Source organism: Trichechus manatus, unplaced genomic scaffold, assembly GCF_000243295.1.
Source record: "Trichechus manatus latirostris isolate Lorelei unplaced genomic scaffold, TriManLat1.0 scaffold00280, whole genome shotgun sequence".
Taxonomy (NCBI): domain Eukaryota; kingdom Metazoa; phylum Chordata; class Mammalia; order Sirenia; family Trichechidae; genus Trichechus; species Trichechus manatus.
The window spans coordinates 1214867-1235822 of record NW_004444216.1 but is presented as its reverse complement, the minus strand read 5'-3'; the positions used below and the strand labels follow the sequence as shown (position 1 = coordinate 1235822).

Sequence of the window (20956 nt, the reverse complement as noted above, 5' to 3'; positions counted from 1 at the left end):
ATTGCCAAAAAACAAAGCTCCAGGAATTGACAGAATACCAATTGAGATGTTTCAACAAACGGATGCAGCACGGAAAGCATTCACTCATCTATGCCAAGAAATCTGGAAGACAGCTAACTGACCAACTGACTGGAAGAAATCCATATTTGTACCCATTCCAAAGAAAGATGATCTGACAGAATGCTGAAATTATCAAACAGTATCATTAATATCACACACACAAGTAAAATTTTGCTGAAGATCATTCAAAAGTGGTTGCAGCAGTACATCGACAGGGAACTGCCAGAAATTCAAGCCGCATTCAGAAGAGGACGTAGAACCAGAGATATCACTGCTGATGTCAGGTGGATCCTGGCTGAAAGCAGAGAATACCAGAAAGATGTTTACCTGTGTTGTATTGACTATGCAAAGGCATTCGACTGTGTGGATCTTATCAAATTATGGATAACATTGCCAAGAATGGGAATTCCAGAACACTTAACTGTACTCATGAGAAACCTGTACTTAGACCAAGAGGCAGTCATTTGAACAGAACAAGGGGATACTGTGTGGTTTAAAGTCAGGAAAGGTGTGCATCAGTGTTGTGTCCTTTCACCATACTTATTCAATCTGTATGCTGAGCATGTCCAAGAAGTTGGACTATATGAAGAAGAATGTAGCTTCAGGATTGGAGGAAGACTCATTAACAACCTGCATTATGCTGATGACACAACCTTGCTTGCGAGAGTGAAAAGAACTTGAAGCACTTACTGATGAAGATGAAAGACCACAGTCTTTAGTATGGATTATACCTCAACATAAAGAAAATAAAAATCCTCACAACTGAACCAATAAGCAACATCATGATAAATGGAGAAAATATTGAAGTTGCAAAGGATTTCATTTTACTTGGATCCACGACCAACACCCATGGAAGCAACAATCAAGAACCCAACGCATTTCACTGGGCAAATCTGCTGCAAAAGATCTCTTTAAAGTGTTAAAAAGCAACGATGTCACTTTGAGGACTAAGGTGTGCCTGACCCAAGCCATGGTGTTTTCAGTTGGCTCATATGCATGTGAAAGCTGGACAGTGAATAAGGAAGACCAAAGAAGAACTGACGCCTTACAGTTATGGTGTTGGCGAAGAATATTAAATATATTATGGACTGCCAGAAGAATGAACAAATCTGTCTTGGAAGAAGTACAACCAGTATGCTCATTAGAAGCAAAGATGGCAAGACTTCATCCTACGTACTTTGGGCATGTTATCAGGAGGGACCAGCCCCTGGAGAAGGACATCATGCTTGGTAAAGCAGAGGGTCAGTGAAAAAGAGAAAGACCTTCAATGAGATGAACTGACACAGTGGCTGCAACAATGGGCTCAAACATAGCAAGGATTATGAGGATGGCACAGGACCAGGCAGTGTTTCATTCTGTTGTATATAGGGTCACACCTAACAACAAAGATAGAAAGGCAAAATTTCCAATTTGACAAAAGCAAGCTAAAAAACCAAGTTGCCACTGAGTCAATTCCGACCCATGGCAGCCTCATGCATTTCAGAGTAGAACTGTGCTCCATAGGGTTTTCAATGGCTGTGATCTTTCAGAAGTTGACTGCCAGGCCTTTCTTCCAAGGTGCCTCTGAGTGGCTTCAAACCACCAACCTTTCAGTTAGTAGCTATGCGTTTAAGTCTTGCGCTACCCAGGGACTCCCTCAAAATGAGAAATTGTGGAGTAAAGAAAGAAAATATTCAGTAATACATCCAATTTTATTTGCCAGATAATAGTAACACAGGTCTTGTATCTTAAACAATTTTGAGAAACAATGTCTTATCCATGTCACTACTCCAATATCTAGTTGTTTTTTCCCCAGTGATGTTAGGAGAGTGGCTTTAGCTATTACACTGAAAGTATAAATATTTATTCTTTAGTAGTTTGGCTTTGAGACATTCAGCCTCATGACACATTGTTTTGAATACACAGCATTCCTCAGAGAGGAGGGTGTCTGCAAGGAATTTCCTTAAGTGTAAACCTAGAATTTATGTGAAGGAAAGTTTTATAACTTAATCAAAACATATGGAGTCAGTCTTAAAGTTATCAGCATCTTTTCTCTAGCACCTAGAGGAAAATCTAATTGTTGGCCTAATGCCAAGAGGGAAGGTTGTCTTGGCAGCTGGGTGAAAAGTGTAGTCAGTGTTTTGAGTGCTGGTGCATTCCCTGGTCCCGGTTACCACACTTTTTGTCAGTTCCAAGTGTATATCCTTGTTCTTTATCTACAAGCATAATGTCACCCATTTAAATAAGTAGTCTGCCTTGATGAGTATAAATTAGGAGTGCACAAACTGAAATACCTGCAGACAGGCCAGCCCCTCACATTTGCAGAGCCACAGCCACGAGCTGCCCCCTTCTCCATCAGGCACCATGGGGGACCTTGTGCACACACATGTGGGCCCTCAGCCCACACATCCAAGTTCTGTACACACACATACCCCAATGGCCACCCCGTGGCCAGGCTTCAAGGCAAGATATATCCATCTGCAGTGCTATCAACCATCTGGGGGACCATCCTGAGAAGAGGCCCAGGCACACCTCAGAAGCAGGCAAGGCCCATATGGTCACAGAATCCTGGAGTCATGTTCCCCAGAGCACGGTCTAGAAGGGAAATGAAGGCTCCTGCAGATTTCTCACTCTGTGGGTAAATGAGTGTATAAATGAGTAAAGCAGGTCATTTGCAAGAGACTTTGGGGAGTGGTGAGGTGTATGGTGATCTGCGAAGTACACACCCAGTCAAAGGAGCGGCCGTTACCATTACCCACCTCTAGCTGATTCTTGCCAGATTTTTCAAGAGAAGCTAGAAATCCATTTTTCTATAAAATCTCCCTATCTCTAAACATTGGCAATTAATTTTAATAATTATTAAACACTGTATAGGCCACCACTGTGAAGGAATAGTAAATGGGTCTGCAGGCCAGGGGCAGCTTCTGGCTAGTGGTTGGCTCTTCTGATCTAAGCCATCTCACCGGCAGAATGCTGTCAGAGATTCCCACGTCCCCAAAAGGGAGATCATCTCCTAGTCAGCACAATGGTGATTTCCAGTATAACTGGGGGAGACAAAACAAAAGCTTAGCCTAAAACTGAATTATGTGACTTGAGCAGATACTAAGTAACTGAATTCTGGGCAACCATTTGCGTGTGAGCCAGAAGAATGAGTCAGAGATCCTGGAAGTTAGTGAATTAAAAAAGAAAGAAAAAGCTTAGCACTCGGTATTTTTGTCACATTATGATATTTTGCTATATTATTCTAAAACAGCACTGTTGATGCCTTACAGCAGGAATGGTTGTTGGAAGGAAGGCCATATCGTTTGGCTGTGGAAGTCGGCTGAGTAGAAAGATGATGTGGAGCCCATGCTGTTCCTCAGAGTCAATCATGCTACCAGTTTTCAAGTGTCAGGGAACCAGAATAAGCCCAGAAAGAACTTGCAAGATTTCCTAATTCTAAATGTGTCATTTTGCTAAAGATAAAGAACTTTGTTTTAGAGGTTGAAAGAGAAGTCCAAAAGCAATAGAATAATATGCTATTAATGTGTTTGAGTCTTTCATTTACCCAGGACCACACATGCTGACTCCATCAATCAATGATTTTTTTCTCTCTAGAGCCTGTGTTGTAGCCACTCACAGCCACTTACTGCAAAGATGGATAATTTTTCTTTGTTGCCACTTTACTGACAACCACAACTCTCAGCCCCCTAAAATATGACAGCCAGAAAATGAGATCTCTCTTGTCACTGCCTATGACATTTAGTTACTGATTTGGTCCAATAACTCGGGGACATTTTCAATTTAATGTAGCAGCATGATAATTGTTTGTTTTTCTTCTTCCTGACTCTCTCTAATCACTTTATTTCCAACTTGCACAAGGACTGATAAAGGACATGTGCTTCACCAAGACAATAACAGCTTGTCTTTGGATGATGTTTTCCGTGGAGGAGGGTACATTTTCACAGGCAAAAGTTTTAAATTCTGGTTGAAAGAGGGAAAAGGCTTTGACACTGACATTTTGTTCTTTTTTGACCTCAGTGCATTTCTTACAGATGAAAAGCATCATTTTTTGATTAAAACCTGATTACTTAAATCTTAAAGGAAAAAATCAAATTTATCAAATGATAATAAGCAACAGCCTGGGTCTTATTTTTTCTGTAATTGTAAGCAAGAAATGAATACATCCTTGTAAGGCCGTTTACTTTTTTATCTGGGCATATGAATAAATGCATCGTGCTCTTCTTAAGGTATCAGTGTAACAAGGCATCTTGAGTCTCTGTTCTTTCTCCCCTGACTTTTTCATTTCAGAATGGCATTACAGCCTATAAAGTTAAGAGCCTTCACTGGAACTTGCCATATGAGACATCTTCCAGAGTTCTAAATAGGGGACCATATCTAGAAACTCAACAAAGGAATCATTAAAACCCACAGAATGTAAATGACAAAGGCTTCTAACACACCATTAGAAATTCAAAATTCATAATTCCTTGGCCTTATATCATTATTAGAGTTGATCATAGAGTGAGCAAACTACTTTTAAGAAGTACATTTCCTACCTGCATAGAGTAAATTAACACTGTTAGGCTAGCAGAATATCACAAATTAAATAGAACCATGGCTCTTTAGAGAAATTATGATAGGTCACTTTACATGGACGCCCCTAAGCTGTTAGGCCCCACTTCAGTATATCTATAGTAGCATTTCTCAAAGTATGGTCTTGAAACCTGATCCAGAATCCTGTGCCCAATTTTTCCCGACCCACTGAAAAAAATTTCCTTGGGTGGGCCCTAAAGATGTATATTTTTTACAATTTCCTCAAGTAACTCTTATGCGCAGAATAGTTTAGGATTATGTCCACTAGTTTTATGATCATCTATGATCAATTATTATTTTGCAGCTAAGAAGTGCAATATCTAAAACTTGGCATTTCCTAGGGGGTTACCGTCTAAAGAAGAGGAAGATATAAACACGTGGCAGCACAGAAGAAGCTGATAAAGCTTTTCCCTGTGTTTCCTATGAAGACTGGAATTGGCGGGCTCTGTAGCTAGGTTTGTAGCGGGCTCTGTAGCTAAGTTTGTAGCCCTTCAAATGCTCTCCAGGTCTGTGGGGAAATAGAAGCCAGCCAACCAGTTGTGTAACAATGCCAGTGTCAAGAACAGTGCTTAGTACATAGTAGGCACTCATTAAGACCCTTGTTAAATAAGTAAGTCCCTATGTACTGTGTGTATTCCAGGGGAGCCCTGCCCAGAGAATGGGAGGAGTCCAGGTTCAGTGTCTACCCACCACAGCTCTCCACGCAGTGACTACGCAACCTACACCAACAGCAACCATGCTGCCCCCAGCAGCAGCGCCTCTCCGCCTGAGGGCTTCGCCTCCCATAGCCTGCAGACCAGTGATGTGATCATTCACCGCAAAGAGAATGAAGGCTTCGGCTTTGTCATCATCAGCTCCCTGAACAGGCCTGAGTCTGGATCCACGATAAGTAAGTGACCAGTTCGCCTGCATTTGAATAAGGGGTCTTGCTTTTACTTGTTCTGGTGGTAGGGATACTGGACAGTGGATCAGGGGATTGAAAGTCCCAGGCTGTGGGCACAACTAAGGCCTTCTTAACACTGATTAGCCTAATGTCGCTGACTATCGGCTCAGGAAGAATGCATGATCACAACCAACCCCCTACCTCCACCATCACCCACTGCCCCTAAAAGCCCTTCATTGGTTTCTAAACTGGGGAAAAAATAAAACGGAGTAATATGATAGTGATGTCTTTGAGGGGAAGAGTACTCTTTTTTATGGGTGGGTCAAGGAACGCTTCTCCAAGGAAGTAGTTTTTGATAGAGAGATACTCAATAAGCTGAAACCAGACATGCAGAGGATCTGGGGGAAAAGCAATGCATGCAGAAACCTTAAGGTGGGAATGAGCTCAGCATTCAAGAAACAATCCCAGTGTGACTGTGGTGCAGTGAGAAACGGGGAGTGCAGAAGACCAAGACGTAGAATTAGGCAGGAGCCAGATGGTGCAGGGATTCATGCGCCATTGTAAGGAGTCTGGATTGTAGTCTAAGTCTGTGGTAACCATTTGAGGGTTTTAACAGAGGTCTGAAATCTGATTTACATGGTTAAAAGATTAGTCCAGCTGCTTGTGGAAAACGAAAATGGGGAGAGGGGAGCAAGAGTGGAAGCATGAGGCACTGTTACCAGTACTAGTTGCCACTGAGTCAGTTCCAACTCGTGGTGACTCCACGTGTGTCAGAGTAGAACTGTGCTCCATAGGGTTTTCAATGGCTGATTTCCTAGAAGTAGATCATCAAGCCTTTCTTCCAACACTCCTTTTGGTGGACTTGAACCTCCAACCTTTTGGTTAGTAGCTGAGTGCATTAACTGTTTGCACTACCCAGGGACTCCGAGACACTGTTAGGAGACTGTTATAACGTGCTGGTGCCTTCCCCTAAGGTGGTAGCAGTGGAGAAGGGGAGAAGTAGATGAATTAAACTTCTGAGGTTCCTTTCAGCTTGAAGGTTCTGTGAGTCTATACAACAGGTAACAGTCAGAGGTCATATTTCTCTTCCAGTCAGTCATCCTTGTGGAGTCTCAGGCTTCCTTGGTCATTTTGCTTTCAGCAACACTGTTCTAGAAGTCCCTCAAAAGCAAGTAGCAGTAAGACAGAAGATGGGATAGGAAAACTAGTTCACTGTCCTTATTGATTTAGCCCCAAAAGTTGTAGTTAGCAACACCAGTATAGAGCACTTAAGAGAAAAAAATAGCTACAATTGCACCCATGTTGTAGTCATAAAATTTCTATAAATTGTGGTTGTTTTCAGAACATTGAGGGGAGGGGAGGGTCCAACAATACTCAAGAAATCAAATTCTTGAGAATGATTAAGACTTTTTATGATAAGGTTAATATTTTCAAAACCCACTAGAAATAAGTGGAGAAAATTGCTCCCTGTAGCTTTAGCCTTGACAAATTCAAGAGTGAAAACTATAGAAGAGTTAAACCTCAGCAAATATGTGCAGGAGCGAGATTACATACATCTGAAAGTACAATTTCATTTCTCTTTTTCTTCATGATAAACTGAAGAAATAAATCCAATCTTTAAGCAGAAACTAAAAGCAGGATTCTGTCAGGACGATGGACTCACCAAGATTAAAAGGACACAACACTAAAGATTTTCATGAATTATATAAACAGCCTTCCAATAATTTACACTTGGGGAAAATGTTCATGGAGAGCCTGTGTAGCTATTCCAGTCATTCAAATTGTTTACTGGGGTAGGATGCCTAAAAGACTGAAATAAAAATAAAAAGTATACGACCACAATGAAAAAGTTAAGCATGTATTTAAGGTCTCAGCTTTATTTGTAGTATGACAGCTTTATTTCTAAATGTGTGAGGGAAAAGTGTGTTTGTGTGTGTGTGTGCGCGTGCGCGTGCAGGAGTGCGCACGCGTGTATGTACACGCTCACACTTACTGCATAAAGAAACCACAGACACTTTTCTCTATTGCAGATAAAATCCAGGCAAAGGTAGATTTTGAAAAGAACAGGTATAAATGCTTACAATTAACACGTGAATTTTTTCTTCCTACCAAGTGACATTAGACTGACCTCAAAAGAATAATTCTAACCACTTTCAAAATGCTATTATTTTTATATCACCTGGAGAGCAGAAATATATTCTAGAGTTCTTGATGCTTCGTGGCTTCTTTTATCACATATCTATTTCTTTTCAATTTAAGAAGCTTGAGACGCGGCTTTGCCCCCTGCTCTCTGGGAAAGGCAGCTATTATCCTGATGGCACATTGCGTTTACAGCGTATCATTTGGAACATGCACCTAAAAGTTTCCTGGAGCTGATACTCTTTCATACTGAATTTGTATAATAATTTTGAACTCTAATTTTGAAGGGAAATTCTAAGTGCCTCATGAATGTTAAGAACCATCCTTGTGCCACACACATCTCCATCGTCAAAATACCAAGGGTCCTTGGGGTCTGTGAAACAGGAGAGTGTGATACTGTCAGGTCCTCAGGGGTCACAGTTATTCCCAGGTTTGCATCATTCATCTCCTCATGTGTTATCCAAGGATCACTGACACAGTCACAGTTATTCTTACGGCTACTGAAGTCTTTTCTTTGTCAGACAAAGAGCTATTATGTCTTTGATCAGAGCATCATCCCCTTTAGGCCAGGGAGTGATGTGGTTAACACTGGGGATCTATAATCATACTGCCTGGGTTTGAAACCTGGCTCCATCATTTACTCATCATGTGACCTTGAAGAAGTTCTGTGCCCTCTTTGAGCCTCAGTTTCCTTAACTGTAAAGAGAGGATCATCTTAACATGTGTGTCTTGGGGTTGCTATGGGGGTTAAATGAATTAATATGTGGAAATACTTAGAACAACACTGGCTCAGAGTAAGCCCTAAGTATGTCATTGTTATCAAGACCACCATCCCTGCTTGGAATTAACTATCCATTCCATCAGCTCACTATTCTTGGAGGGTAGAGTTCACCTGGCAGTCAGATCAGTCAGCCATTAGTCAGGGCCACCCACCCCACCCAGACAGCTAAATCTGGGCAGCAGATGAGCGTAACTCTGAAGGCCAGCTCCCCCTGCCTATGCTGACCTTCTAGGAGCACAGCCTTCCCCATCACCCACCCACCTGCAGCCTGAGACTCAGTCAGGGGTAGTCAAGGAAGTCAAAGCAGCAGCTGTCAAGCCTGTCCAGCTGAGCCTGCCTGTGCTGGGTCTGCAACTGCAGCCTCATCTCCCCAGAACTCACCAGCCAATAGATAGAAGTTATGGACAACCTTGAAATTCAGACTGGAAGTCCTGTCTTATAGAGGCTATCTGAAAACATTATGTCTCTACTGAATATATCAGAGAAGAGGGGAGAGCAAAGAACCCAAATGTGAACTTCCTGACCATGCAGACAGGAAAAGAGTTACCTTCCCTAGCTTCATCAGCCAAGGCAACAACTTTGCCAGGATGTTGGTGTTCACCCAATAGCAACTCGGCAGGTAGGTTCTTGGCTTACTCACTGTCTAGCATTTAGAAGGGCTTTCTACCAAATCTTCACATATTTTTTTCAAAATCTTATTTTCCCAGGAAATAAAAGATTTTCTTTATGTCAATTAGTATAATTAAGGAGCAAACTTCTTCCTTCTAAAGCCAGTGACTCAGGAGATATAACTATGCTTGGAGTGGACAGGTCTTAGAGACCTTCTATCTGTAGTGCAGGAATATCCTTCTTGATTTAAAGTGAGAATAGGCAAGGTTTCTGAGCATTTTTGTCTCACTATCCAAGTATTAAGTATCTTTTCAGACTAAATTTGGGCTCAGGGGGAAAAAACGTGGTTTTTTTTTTTTTTGCATTTTAAATACTTAAACAGATTCAAATAAAGATGTTCATTGCCATATTTTTTATAATGGTGGAAAACTGTAAATAATGTTAGAAGCTTTTCCACTACTGGTAACTCTGGGATATTTGGGAAGTTCGAGGCATTTCCTTCCATTGACTCTGCTGCCATTCTTGCTGAGGTGTGTATACCCAGGAGAGCGGAACCTCAGGAAGTCCTATGACTCTGGATGGATCAGATGCTTGCTTTATATGAATATCCCAGGGGCCATGTGCACTAGGAGTTGACAGGCTTGTTCTCAAGCCTCCCCAGAGCAAGGCCTGAGTCCCAACACCTGGGTCTTATTGCAGAGCTATAACCTGCCCACCTGGGAGCCTCCTGTTTCCTCCCCAAACTTGCTTTCCCATCAGAGGTTCCCAAGAAAAGGTTTGGCACAAGTGATGAAACATAAGTGACCCTTTATCTCCCCTTTTTCTATAATTTTTCAGGAATGCCATGTTGGAATTTATGGGGAAGAGATAACATGGACAGCTTGCACATCAGTGGTGGAGGCCGGCAGGCTGTTGAAGGAATTTATAAACTTAGATGCAGGCCTGTAACAAGCTGTAAGGTAGAACATATTCAAACAGCTGCAATAGCAGCAATGTAAATGGTCAACAGTAGGAGAACAATTACTTCAATCCTTCCTTCATTTGTGTTGTCCTAGAGACGCTGAGTTGGTTTTCTATATCTTTATTTGCAAGGGCCTCACTGGTCAACATGCTGCAGACTTCTCAGTAATCTTTCAGCTCTGTACTGGGGCTGAAAATCTTTGTTTCCACCTATGTACTTTATCACAGCTTGGAGTGTGGACTTGGTCATGTTGACTTTCCCTAAGGTCCGCTGCAATCTGGGATTGCAGTGTTCTGGGAAGGAGTGAAGTATCTTTGATTAAGTGCCTTGATGACTTTCTCAAAGTCCTTTGATGATATCCATAGGCTATTGAGTTTTAAAGTTGTCCTAGAGATTCAGAGCTTAGTCTGCAGGTCTTTTATGATATTTTGAAGCATAGTTACCTAAAAAGGATTAAATAGAACTGAACTAGCAGTGAAGCAGGTTAAGGTTTTTCCCATCAAAACCCACCCCAACAACTATGCAGCCACTGAACTTACAGGAGGCACGAATTAAAAGAAAAAGCCAAGGTTTCTACCGAAACAAGGAGATGTAAACTAAATGAAAAGAGCATAGGACAACAAACCTGATCCTCACACTAACTAGTGTGTCACTTGATCTTCCTATGCCGCTTCCTCATCTAAAACAAACGGCTCTAAAATTATAGTGTGCTATGAATCAGCATGGAAAATCAGGTATTAGGTGAGTTGTGTGTGTGTGTAAAAAGCCATGGGTAAGTTTGAGGCCTGGATCATATTTTTCATTGACTTACACTTTCTTTACTTCCATTTTTTATTATGTTTTAAAAATGGCTCCTAACACTTTGAATTCTTCTGTCTACCTCAACCTCTGTCAAAAAAGGATCTGAAATAAGCACTTAAATACCATAAACCAGTTCTGCTTTTAAGACAACTTAAGGCAGTGTTTCCCACCCGTTTTCAAATCATGGCACACTTGTAAGATAATAACATTTGTATGAAACACTGAGATAAAACAAATGAGGCTGCTGGTTGCAAGAGGCAGTCTGCCCAGGAGGCTGTACCCCTACCCCAAGCTTCACCCAACCATCCTGAGGTTGAGTTGCTGCTGTCTTGGTACACCGGGAATCTTTAGTGGCACACTCCTTTTAATGGCACCATGGTAACAAAGCTCTGCTCTAAAGTGAAATCTCTAAATAGTAACCAATAAGCACCTCATCTTATTTTTACTAATTTGGGTTGTGATACTGGATTTTCTTCGAACCTCCATACTGAGGTTTATTAAAACTGTCACCTTAAAAACACAGGTAATTGGTACAAATGGTGCTGATCCTGGTGCCTGGACCTTCTCTGTTGTGCTATTGTTAGGTGCTGCATATGAGGCTATTGAAAAGACCATGGTTTTTATCAGGTGCACCTTAGTCACCAAAGTGACACCTTTGCTTTTTAGCACTTTCAAGAGGTCTTTTGCAGCAGATTTTCCCAGTGCAGTACTTCATCGATTTCTGGACTGCTGCTTCCATGGGCATTGACTATTGATCCAAGAAGAATAAAATCTATGACAACTTCAGTGTCTTTTCCATTTATCATGATAATGTTTATTGGTCCAGTTGTAAGATTTTCATGTTCTTTATGTTTGAAGTGTAATCCATACTGAAGGCTGTAGCAGTGGCATCACTAGATGGGTTTGGGGGTGTGGACTGCACTGGGTGACACTATCAGAGGGGTTGATAACAAAATGACTGTCTATAAAAATATCCCTGTAGTTAGCTGTAACAACAAAAACATTTTTTGTAAGCCTAGTTTACATGTATCAATATACCTACAAGGCTAAAACTCTATGCTAATTTACTTTTTTTAATCTTCTAAGGCGCTCCAGTCAGAGCTGTCATTAGTACTCAATTACAGTGATGCATCGAATCACGTGGTTTTGTCTGCATGTGCTACAAGCATGCACTGTTGTTTTTGTTGCTGCTGGTGTTTTTATAATTGCTGATTTTGTCAATTTTTCTGGTGTTTTAGCTACAATATTGTGGTAATTAGTATTTGTGAACCTATATCAATAACTTTTTTGAGAATGAAGTAGTAATTAAAGGCAAAGAAGGAGTGATATACAAGAATTACGATTTATGAGTACTATTAGTACAAAAAATATTACTAAGGATTCTGTATGGTCTGGTATGAGAGGAGGTCCATGAGGGTGGTGCGTGTGACACCATGAGTTACTGTACTGAGTGACACCAACCCTAATGATGCCACTGGACTGTAGTCTTAGATTTTCTTTGTAAACTTTAACCTATCGATGTTCCATCCCCAACACTCATTGTTGGGAAGTTACTTAAATCATACTCATGCAGTTGAACATGGGAATTAGAAAGTCAGTCTCATTTTTTTTTTCTCTATTTCTCATTGGTTGGCAAAAGCAAGTATCCTTTCAGAGGTCTTTACCAGCTTTGTAACATGTAAAATCTCCCTATTCTTTAAACGGATCTCTGCTTTGAATTCCGAAAATGACACCGTGCTTTTGCTCCAGGCTTTGATTATGCCAAGAGCAGCTCACGCAGGAGGCGCGATGGTGTCACCCACACTGTTGATGTGAGTGCTTCCATAACAGAAGAAGTACACAGGGGTGGGAGACCCTATTAAATGTCCATGTGAAATGTCAGGTTTCCCCACATATCTGGCTTCAGTGAGTATAACTCACTGAAACAGTAGGACAAGCAAGTTATCTTTGCAACCTTTGGGGAAATCTACATATACAGAAAGATAACATTGTGTTCATCATCTGCCCTGATGTACATGTTTTAAATCAAATAAATCTGTTCACTTTTATTAGCATGACTTACTATCTGCTTCATGTAGCCAGAGGCTGGGTAGGAGTGGAGGGCATCATGATGCAAAGTGCGTCAAGAAAGATATTTTCTATATAGATGTAATCTTCTTATAACAATTCTTTGATCATAACACCCCTGATAAAAATATTTGCAGGATAAAATTCAAACACACCTCTCTTATATTCAAGACCCTAGATAATCTAGATGCAGCTACTATTCACAGGCTGTATTCCATCAAAGCCGGTTTAGTCATTTACCCCCGAAAGACAGCTTCTGCTTTCCTGCCATGTTTTGCCCTGCTGTCGCTTGAAATACCTCCTATTATCCCATAATAACTCTTATCAAGGTTTCTCCCAGGCCCTGTGCTACGCATCTTAAACATCATATTTAATCTTCACAGCAACCCTATGAGGTGGAGACTATTGTTCAAATAGTAAACACCTCTCAGAATCAGCTAAAATATCTCATCTCCTTCATAAAACTTTGCCTGACCCCTCGCCTATCTCCCTCAAGTCTCTTCTCTAATTCTAATATGAAGATCCTTGTCTATAAATCCATTCATTGTTTACTACTCTGTGACTTCTATTATTGTGTCTGTTATTACTATCTATTATTATCATTGTCATTTTACTTTTTATGTATTTATGTTTTACTTCCCCCAAATAAATTGTATATTCCTTAACAGCAGGAAACAGTACCATTTCTTTGAATCCCTCACAATTCCCCATACTGTGCTTTTCAATGATTTGTCATATAATGTATGTGGATTGCATTGGATTGATACTTGCAGAGTGATCAGGCATGGACAGTTTACTCAGCTCCAACTCTCTGCACTTAAGCCTAGCTGTTCCATTCCCCAAAGGCAACAAGGCAAATCTTTGAGAATGGACGAAGCGGCAGAGGATCACTTAGGGGAGGAATTGTGCAAGCTGGTCCTCGCCCAGCATGAGAAATTGCACTATAATAAAGTGGAACTGGAACAATGTCCCAGAATACAGATTTCCCATCTGTTGTTCTCAGCCTGGCTAAATGATTCAGTAGCCAGACCAGGGCCTGGTGAAGTTTCAGATGAGAGCGCACTCTAGAAAGTCAGGTGTGGGGAGCCCTCTCTATGCCTCTGGGCAGGAAGGAGGGGTTGCCCCTCTAGCCATAAGCATCTGGGTTGGATAGGCCTATGGCCTTTGAGGACCAGGCTACCAGCCTCAGCGTGCTCTCTGAGTCACCTCATGCTGGCACTGGGTATTCCTGGCATGGTCATCCCTCTGTGTGAGCCCCACCTTAGCGATAATTATGTCGCCCTAAACAGAAGGGTTTGGATGGGATCCCAAGCAACTCAGAACAAAGTGTTTCTTCAGGTTATTTACTCATTGCTTTATCCTCATTAACAAAGCAGCCCATTTCAGTTCCAAGTGAACAACTTCCGAATCGCATTATGTGTTTATAGGATCATGCCCAGCTAAGACCAGGGCGAACAGGACCCACTGAGTGTCATTCTTTTCAATCCTGAACATGACTAGTTTTGTTCCCAAATTAAAAACCTGGCAGACTGAGTTCTACCCATAAGCAGACAAACGACAACAACAAAAATGATTTTAACCAAACTCTGAGGACTCTGATATCTGAACATTGAAACATCTATGAAGTAAAACGGAAAATCAAATGAACTATTGTACTCTGTTAGCACTAACAGATTCAAAGATTGTTAAATTGTAAGAAAGAGTCTGCAGACAAGCACCACCATTCTTATTTATTCTCAAGAACAAGAGAAAAGCAGCCTATCAAAAAAATCTGTGAGCATTCATAGTGCATTTAAAAAAAAAAATTCTGGACCATTTTTCTTATTGTTTGAGTGGAGCTCATAAATTGTAAGTTTTCCCCATTCGGAATCACTTTTCAGGAGGGTTTTTATTATTGTGTTCAAAGACTCTCCAGGCAGCAGCAGAAAGTAGACGTCTCCTTACCTTCAGCTACTCAGTTGTCTTAAAAATTCATGGACATCAGTGGCTGTTTGCTCTGGGCTTAAGTCCTACAGCTCCTTGTTATTCACTAGCAAGTACAGGGGAGATTGCAACTGATTAGAGACCCCAGACCGCATGGACAAGATCCCCCTTCTGCCAGTGGAAAATGCCTCTTACTGCCCCATGAGAGTCAAAAGAATTCAGAGCCTGCAGGTCAGTTTTGCAGAAGACACCTTTTCTTTGTAATCTGTTTAGGGCCACATGTTAAATTAAAATCTCTGTACTTCTATTTTGCTTCTTTTTCCGCAACAGTCAACCACATAAGAAAATATCGAGGGTGTCCTAGTAAAGCTGGTTCCACATGTAGAACCATTTTAAAAACCTGTTTTAAATGAACCCTGTGTTATTATTCGTCCCCACTTTTTAACTATGTTGAAAGCAAATTATGAGAGGATATTTTTTTCCAGTTGGACACTTGATGGCATTCCTTTTTGAGGCCCATATTTCTGTTCCAAGCCAGCTTTCACCAAGGACTCAATGAGTGCCTCTAACCAAATTCCTTCGTACCACACCAAATCCTGTGGAAAGCTCTTTCTTTGTTCATTTGATCACCAATAATTTTGCAATTTAAGCTGGATTTGTTCCCAACCAAACTATTCCCAGAACTTGATTAGAATCATTTCTAGAAATGAATCAGCCAGTCTTTTCTGGGTGATGAGTCAGATCACTAGGCATTCCTACAGTTTTAAGAGTGCCACAGAAAATTAACTAAATAGTGGAACATGCTGTTGGCATTTTCATTTTTCAGTCTGTCTTCCAGATCTTAGTTCTCAAAGCCAGGCAAGGGTCTGCACCACAAAAATGCCTGGATGTTGAGTACCTAAGGAACCCATCTGCTTTCAAGGGTGAAGTGCCCAACACCTTCTGTTCGGAAGCTGTCCATCATAAAGATGTGCATTTATGCATCCATCGTGAGAGGAAAGCAAGGAGGATCACATATTTTGAAAGGTTTTGCCCTTGGAGTTTTCTGGCACACAGCAGCGGACATAACACAAGGAAGAAGAAGAACATTCCAACTTAGAATTTTTCATTCAAGTGTTTATTAGACTTGCCAGATGAACAGCAAGATGAAAAATAGCTTGCATTCCTGTAGGCACTTGACCAAACTGAAATACAGTAAAACCTGGTTGCCAAGTTAGCCACTGATATTGGTGTTCCCTGGTGCCAAGTGGCTAAACAAAGGCTGACAGGTGTAGCTCTCAGCTCCAATCAAAGTGGGCCTCCAAGCACCTGACTTCATATACTAGAAGAATTTATACAAACCACATCTCTCTTGGGAAATTAAGGCAAGCTCTTACCCAAACATGCTTTCCAGATGTAAAACTTGAATACATCGGACCCTGTCTATCAACACAGCTAATCATGCCTTAGTGGAGGCTCTATGAGTCAGAATTGACTTGATGTCAGCAAGTTTGGTTTTTTGGTTTGGAGGCTCTAGGTTAATGCTGCCCAGTAGAACTTCCTATGATGATGGAATGTTCTGTTCTGTACCATAAACAATTCTGTAGCCACTAGCCACATGTGGCTATGGAGCACTTAAAATGTGGCTAGTGTGACCAAGGAATTCAAATTCTTACCTTATTTACATTCAGTTGATTTAAATAGCCACTTGTGGCTAGTGGCTACCATATTGCACAGCTCTAGAGCATGGTAGTGGTCTTTAAGTGCTCTTCCTGTCTCCAGCCTTATTCCCACCCTCACTGTCCTTCAGCCCACCTGTCATGCTGCCACCAGATATTCTTGCTAAAACAACAGGTCTGATGATGTCACTTAGTTCTCATAATCCATTAGTGCCTTCTCATTTGGCTGTGCTAAATTCCGAGACACCTGGCACTACATGTAAGTCCATTCATGATCTGTTCGTGCCTACCTTTATCTCGATCTCACTGTTGTCTGTGCATAGTATGTTCAGGAATCTCTGTAGTCCTCATGGAAGCTCTCAACCACTGCATTTCACCACCTACACCACCTGCTTCGCTTGTGGAAACAGGTAAGGTGTCAAGACCAACGGCTCGTAGTGTTCTTCCTGTAGGCTGCCTTTTTACTTTAGCTAAATTTTAGGAACCATCTTACACACCCCATAAAATAACAGGGCAGCTATCTCTATTTTTAAATATTATATTTTTGACATGAGTTCTTTACTTATCTCTATTAGTTTTTCTCCAAAACCTCTCATCCTCCCCTTGCTTTTCCATTTTTCCCCATTTTTAAGGTATAATTTATTTATACAGGTAGTCCCCGACTTACGACAGGGTTCTGTTCCAACGACTCCATCATAAATCGGTTCTGATATAAGTCAAATACCTCTTTCTTTTAATTTTCATTATAATTGCCTTTTATTATCAGTATCTTTATAAATTTGATCTTTGAACATCTGTGAGTGAACATCTGAGAATGATGATGTCAGCAGATTACACACTGCAACATTACATGTAGTACATATTACTAATGGTTAAGATGTAAAAGAAAAAAACTGATGGTCGTATGTGCAGTTCATTATAACTGAAATATACATCGTAAGTCAGGGACTACCTATAGTAATATTTACCCTTTCTAGGCTGCAATTCTATGAATTTTCACAAATGTATATAGTTATGTAACTACCACCACAGTGAAGTCAACCCCCCTACCCACCCCTAGCCTCTGGCAATCACTGCTTTGTTTTCTGTTGCTATAGTTTTACTTTTTTATACAGTGAAATCTGTGAGAGCCTGAACAAGGGGACTACCTTGTTTTTCCAGGTCTTGAAAGTTTTCTGCCTTTGGCAGAGTACTTGTCACTTCTCTATTGCTCTCTATTAAGAATCCTACCTCATAAACACCCAGTGAGTTTTCCTTCTCTGACAGATTTCTACCTTACACAGGTTCCGGCTTTTGCAGGTTTTACTGCTTATAAATGGAATCATGTAGTATATAGCCTAGTGAGTCTGCCTTTTTCCACTTGGAATAATGCATTTTAGATTGATGCATATTGTTTCATGGACCAGTAGTTTGTCCCTTTTTATTGCTAAGTAGTATTCCATTGTATGGATGTACCATAGTTTGTGAATCCAGTCCCCAGCTGAGGGACTTTTGGGTTGTTTCCAGTTTTTGACAATTATGAGTAAAGCTGTTATAAGGTTTTTGTGTGAACATAAGTTTTCATTTCACTTGGGTAAATGCCTAGAAGTTGGATTGCTGGGTCATATGGTACTGATTTCCAAAGTGGCTGTCCCATTTTGTATTCCCATGTATGAAGATTCCAATTTCTCAACATCCTGGTGAGTACTTGTTATTGTCAGGTTCTGGTTTTAGGGGTATTTTAGCCATTCTTTTTGGTAGCAAGCTATGAGTCAGAATTGGCCCAATGGCAACGGGTTTGGGTTTAGGTTTTTAGCCTTCTGAGAGGTGTGTAGTGGTATGTCATTTTGGTTTTAATTTGCATTTCCCTAAAGATTAATGATGTTGAGCATCTTTTCATGTGATTTTTTTGTCATCCATATATCTTCTTTGATGAAGTGCTTTTTCACTTTTGGTTTCTTCCCTCTAAATAGTGTAATTGGCACTTAACTATGCACACCCAACACATTTTGAGGCTCTTCCACCTTCCTTTTTTCATTTCTCATGTGAGAGTAATACAAATCAATTTGTGATGACTGACTCAAGTAAAATTATTATGAGGACATATGTTTCCTTAGTAAAAGTGAAAACATATATAGTTACTATACTTTAAAATATAATAAATGGAGAGAGAAAATACATATCAGCAGATGTCCAGATGAAGTTAAAATGTGTACTACTTGGATAAGAAAAATTAGGCATAGGCAGTGATGGTCTCAGTCTTCAGGTAAGGAAACTCTGACATAATTTATTTGGCCATTCAGAGGTCACACTGCAAGTTGTTTCCAAAGCTAATATATGACCAAGGTCTTCTAGTTCCTGAACACTTTGCTTGGGGGCTTTTTCATATTTAGTTTTATCCAGTCATACAAAATGGCATTATTTCAAGTTAAAACATGATATACCCTGTTAGTGGAACTTTGGCTTCTGTGAAAAACTGAAGAGCCAATAAATATTCATGTAATCTTCTGGATAACATATTGAAAAGGACAGCTGGCTCAGGAGGGATCATTTGCCTGTGTTAGTATCTGTTTCCATTTACATTAAGAAAATATTGCAAGAAGTTATTATCTGCCGGAGGGCTTAGGGGAATACAATGGAAGGCTGATATTGCACCTGATTGCTTTTGACATTTACCTATTGTAACTGGGAAACTGTGTGAAGATAGCCAAGTGACTTTACAAAACACAATTTCAGAAGCTATAAAAGGAAAAAGGAGATGGCAGAGATAGAAGACACTGCATCTGTAAAAATGAGAAACATGACTTGTCAGCAACGCCTACTTGTAGCTATCAACCATTTCTACTGGGCCTGCTGAGAAATTATTGAGAGCCAAGTACATTGATGGGGTGTGAAATCTCACGTGTTTCAAAAGGCAGGGGAGAGAGAGAGAGGAGAGAAAGGAAGTGTGCTTTTATTGAACATTTTATAACCCAAATATCTGGGGTTGATTAAATGTAATTCTATGACATCTTCTGAACGCTTGAAAAGAAACCCATTGTTCTTTATAGTTTTATCTGCCAGGACTGCAGGAAACAACAGGACTTCTAAAGTTTGGGTGCATAAATTATTTGACAATTTTTTTCCCCCAAATAGATTCCAGCTCTAGCCAGGACAGCAAAATACTGATTGCTGTAACCGATTTAAATTTGCAAAAGATATTTCCAGTTTCTAATGGATGTGGTAAAATGATAGCATGCTTATCTCCTTCTTAGGACCGCCTCCCACCCCACCCCAGAAAGTGATAGTAAGTGAATAAAAGGAGTGGGCCTTAGTACACAAGAAATATTACAGAAAAAAAGATAGTACTGTATTCTGTTTACTTTGCTCCTTCTGCATCATGCCATGAATTTTGAAAATTTTTTACAGTTTTCTCATTTTGCATAATAATCCAGTATTTTCTAGTAGAAATTTGATAACCTCTCCACAATAAACTATAAATAAAAGGAACCCCTCATTCAGGAACTCAATTTATCATTATAAAAGTGGGCCCTTTGAAAGGTAGATGTATGTGTTCAGATGGGAGTATAATACACCTCAATCCTTTGACTGTTTTAAAAAAAAGTAAAACAACTTATTTTTCTGTTCTGCAAGTAAAAAAAACCTTTATCATATTTTAATATCAATAACCCTCTAAATTTTTTCCATTATTACCGAAATCAGCTTTCTGTTTGGTTATTCTGTAAGCAAAGCTTGCCAAAAGCTGCTCCTCACTAAAATTACTCAAACTGAGCAACAGAGAATTTTACCTTCTACTCCTTGACTTCAGGAGCCCCGGTGGCACAATGGTTAAGCACTCAGCTGCTAACCAAAATGTTGGAGGTTGGAAGCCACCAGACACTTCTTGGGAGAAAGATGTAGCAGTCTGCTTCCATAAAGATTACAGCCTTGGAAAAGAAGCCCTCAGGTGCCAGAAGAAAGGAAATAAAAAGAATTAGAGCAGAATTAAATCAAATAGAGAATAGAAAAACAATTGAAAGAGTTAACAAGACCAAAAGCTGGTTCTCTGAAAAGATCAACAAAATTGATAAACCATTGGCCAAACTGACAAAAGAAAAACAGGAGAGGAAGCAGATAACCCATATAAGAAATGAGATGGGTGATATCACAGCAGACCCAAGTGAAATTAAAAGAATCATAACAGAATACTATGAAAAATTGTACTACAACAGATTTCAAAACCTAGAGGAAATGGACAAATATCTAGAAACTCATTACCTACCTAAACTAACACAAACAGAGGCAGAACAACTAAATAAACTCATAACAAAAGAAGAAGTTGAAAAGGTAATTAAAAAACTCCCAACAAAAAAAAAGCCCTCGCCCGGATGGCTTCACTGGAGAATTCTACCAAACTTTCAGAGAAAATTTAACACCACTACTACTAAAGGTATTTCAGAGCATAGAAAGGATGGAATACTCCCAAACTCATTCTATGAAGCCAGCATAACCCTGATACCAAAACCAGGTAGAGACACCACAAAAAAAGAAAATTACAGACA

The 20956-nt window shown here is 40.3% G+C and overlaps 1 protein-coding gene across 1 annotated transcript in view; it reads left to right on the top strand.

Moving 5' to 3' along the window:
* Window positions 1-20956, top strand: part of MAGI2 (membrane associated guanylate kinase, WW and PDZ domain containing 2) — a 650884-nt gene that overhangs the window by 500108 nt on the left and 129820 nt on the right. The window contains exon 15 of the mRNA XM_004390069.1: window positions 5255-5503. Coding sequence (XP_004390126.1) covers window positions 5255-5503 — 249 coding nt within the window. The remainder of the gene's footprint in view (window positions 1-5254; window positions 5504-20956) is intronic.